Genomic DNA, 3,182 nt, shown 5'->3' with positions numbered 1-3,182 from the left:
CGGGACCTCGGAGGCCGTGTCGGCGGACAGCAGCGACGCCGCCTCGGCCCCCGGCTCCCTCTCCCGAGCAGATGACTCCGGCGTGGGCCAGAGCTCCGACAGCAGCGGCGTCTCCTTGGTAGGAGCTAACGGGGAAGATGGGGCAGCAGTCAGCTTGGGGAAGGCAATTATGGTTCTGGTTCCTGAGAATTTCTCTAGACGTTTCTGGCAAATGGAGCTTCAGGAGCCAGCTCTGTAGCTCAGCAGCCTCGGCAGGGGCTGTTATGCTACTGATCGGGTGTCTGCTTGCCGTTTTGAGGAGGACAACTCTCCTTGGTAGCAGGAGCAGCTCTGGAGATCCAGGGTCCTTGGCAATACCAGAGAAATTGCTCTGCTGCCTTTCCTGGCAGTTCTGCAGTGATACACTGGTGTCGTTTGCATATGCAGGCTTCCCCAAGGGCCTGGCCTGGCAAAAGTCTCTCAGCTGAGCTCTTCTGGCCTCTTTTTTTTCCACCAGGAAGAGGTGTCAGAGAGCAGCTCGAGCACGGATGCCATTCCCCGGATTTACCTGCCAGATTCATCTTCCATCGCCCAGTCCACCTTGGTCTCCAGTGTCTCCACCGTGAGCCAGTCAGTCATGGTGTCAGAGTCCCCACAAGTCCTGGTCCACTCCAGCGTCATCACTGATGGAGCCACGATCGTGTCAGACTCCACCGCGTCCACTTCCTCGGACCTAGGTTCTGCCATTGACAAAATCATCGAGTCCACGATTGGGCCTGACATCATCCAGAGTGAGTGCGTGGTCCCGGCTGCTCGCGCGCGCAGCAGACCTGCCCACTCTCCCTCTGGAGAGCCCCGCATGCAAACGGCTCGGGGGTCTGTGTCTGGGTAAGGGAGCTGCTGCTGTGCCAGACCTTGGGAGGTGAGGGAGAGATATGTATATGCATACATATGTACCTTGATCAGCGGGGGCTTCTCTTCTTGTCTTGCTGCAGTAGCTGGAGGGTCTGATGAGGAGCTAGTGGCTGCTTTGGCTGCCAGACAGCCCTCCCTCTGTGCGGCTGCTCCTTCAGCCGTGGTGCCAGCAGCCCAGGGCAGGCTCTGTCCCTGGAGCCAGACCTTCCTCACCCCTTCCTGCTTGTGTCTGAACCTGGAAGAGCCCTAGTGATTCTACAGCCCCTGCGTCTGGCAGTTACCACTCAGCTCTCCTCTTCCTCCTAGGCTGCATCGCCGTGACCAGTGCGGAGGATGGCGGGGCAGAGACTACACAGTACCTCATTCTGCAGGGCCCCGATGATGGTAAGGGTGCGCCCTGGGGTGTCCGGTGGTGGCTGTCTCTGCCTCTTAGCCTGTTCCGCAAGAGTGGGGCCTGGAGCGGGTGTCGCAGCTACATTGGCCACAGTGTCTGTACCAGAGTCCCCATGGATGTGCTGACTGTTGGGAGCTTGTTACTGAGCTCGTGTTCAGCCCTGTGCCCCAGGTGTGGGTACATCCTGGATGCAGGTGAGGGTCTGCTCCTTGGCTGAGCTGGTTTTGGTGTTTCAGGTGCCCCCATGGTGTCCCGGATGGCCACTTCTGCTCTGGCCAATAGCTTGGCAATAGAAGCTGTTGCTGATGGACCTACCTCCACATGCCTTGACCAGCCCGGCACTTCAGACCCTTCCGAGCAGCTGGAAGTGCTGGAGCTGCCTGCACAGCCAGATCAGGCCCGAGAGGTGGATGGTGGGGAGGAGCTGGACCAGCCAGACATGGAGACCCTGGAAGAGATGATGGAGGTGGTGGTGGTGCAGCAGTTCAAGTGCAAGATGTGTCAGTACAAGAGTGTCTCCAAGAAAACGCTAATTAACCACATGAAAGAGCGGCACTTCCAGCCAGGTGTGTGCTAAGGGCTGAGAAAAATTTATCTTACTGCAGACAGGCTCTGCTCTCTCCAGGGAAGAAACAAGGGGAGGAGTATGAGTGTAAGGACCTGTTCCACCATACAGTCTGGTAAAGAGTTTTCATTCTGTTCTCTGTGGCAGTGGGTTCAGCTCTGGCTTTGAAGAAAGGACGTCCACGAAAGGGGGGATCTGCTCCAAAGAGTGCGGAGGAGGAGGTCCCAGAAGAAGAAGAAGATGATGACATCATGGATGCTGGTGCTATTGATGACCCTGAAGGTAGGACTCGTCCTCCCCACATCTTACATAGCTTAGTCTTTTCCCAGTCTCTGTCTGACGTTTTGGGCTACTTATCCCCAGAGGACAGTGACTATAACCCAGCTGAGGATGAGCCCCGAGGGCGACAGCCCAAGTACAGCCGCACTGTCCCCACATCCAGCGAGGAGAGGCCGCGTCGACGCCCAGGGAGACCCCGCAAGTTTCCTCGTCTGGAGGACATGTCCCAGGACGTGCCTGAAGGTGAGGGAAGCAGGAGGCAGCAGCCCTGTGACGGGCTGGAGCAGGGAGCAGTATGCGAGCTCCCGGGAACCCACGGGGAGGGTGTGTGACAGAGCTGTGCTGTGTCCTGCTGAGCAGGAGGGGAGGTGGAGCCCTTGGTGACGTCCCAAAGCACACCGAGCCATGAGCTGCAGAACTCGGAAGCAGCCAGTTCATCTGGCCTGGAGAACGGGACCCGCGAGAGCCTGGTGGAGCCCAGTGTCAGCCAGTCTGACTCCGAGAACAAGGACCCTTCCTCCAACACCGGCCCCGAGGAGGCAGACGTCATCCCCAGGAGGCGAGGGCGGCCCTCCCGCCGCTTCCTGGGCAAGAAATACCGCAAGTACATGGGGCGCAGGTGAGGGGTGTGTGCCGAGCTGGCGCTGGGCCCTCTGGCCTGTGCCCAGGGCCGGTCCAGCCCCTGTTTGCCACCACAGCTCTGAGCCCCAGTCCTGTTTCCGCAGGTACTACTACAAGTCACCCAAGCCCCTGATGAGGCCTTACCTGTGTCGAATCTGCGGCTCACGTTTCCTCACGCACGATGATCTGCGTTTCCACGTCAACTCGCACGAGGCCAATGACCCGCAGCTCTTCAAGTGTCTTCAGTGCAGCGCGGCTCCCCCTTAAAGGTGGGCCCTGCCTGCCCCCCTGCCGTACCCATGAGAGTGGCTGGTAGCCCCAGGTCTCACAGCCCCCACTCTGCTTCTTGCAGGAACACATGTTCAACCACGTGGGCAGCAAGCCCTACAAGTGCGAGGAGTGCAGTTACACCAGCGTTTACAAGAAGGA

At 59.0% G+C, this 3,182-nt stretch overlaps 1 protein-coding gene across 1 annotated transcript in view; it reads left to right on the top strand.

Moving 5' to 3' along the window:
- The first annotated feature begins 574 nt into the window (after positions 1 to 574).
- Positions 575 to 3,182, top strand: part of ZNF335 (zinc finger protein 335) — an 8,549-nt gene continuing 5,941 nt past the window's right edge. Inside the window, 8 exon segments of the mRNA XM_009572123.1 lie at positions 575 to 770; positions 1,201 to 1,278; positions 1,525 to 1,854; positions 2,001 to 2,135; positions 2,217 to 2,375; positions 2,493 to 2,736; positions 2,858 to 3,005; positions 3,076 to 3,182. Coding sequence (XP_009570418.1) covers positions 617 to 770; positions 1,201 to 1,278; positions 1,525 to 1,854; positions 2,001 to 2,135; positions 2,217 to 2,375; positions 2,493 to 2,736; positions 2,858 to 3,005; positions 3,076 to 3,182 — 1,355 coding nt within the window. The 5' untranslated portion in view covers positions 575 to 616.

The sequence above is a fragment of the Fulmarus glacialis genome, unplaced genomic scaffold (genome assembly GCF_000690835.1).
Source record: "Fulmarus glacialis isolate BGI_N327 unplaced genomic scaffold, ASM69083v1 scaffold20532, whole genome shotgun sequence".
Taxonomy (NCBI): domain Eukaryota; kingdom Metazoa; phylum Chordata; class Aves; order Procellariiformes; family Procellariidae; genus Fulmarus; species Fulmarus glacialis.
The sequence above is the reverse complement of the archived record's forward strand: the minus strand, read 5'-3'. Positions and strand labels throughout refer to the sequence as shown.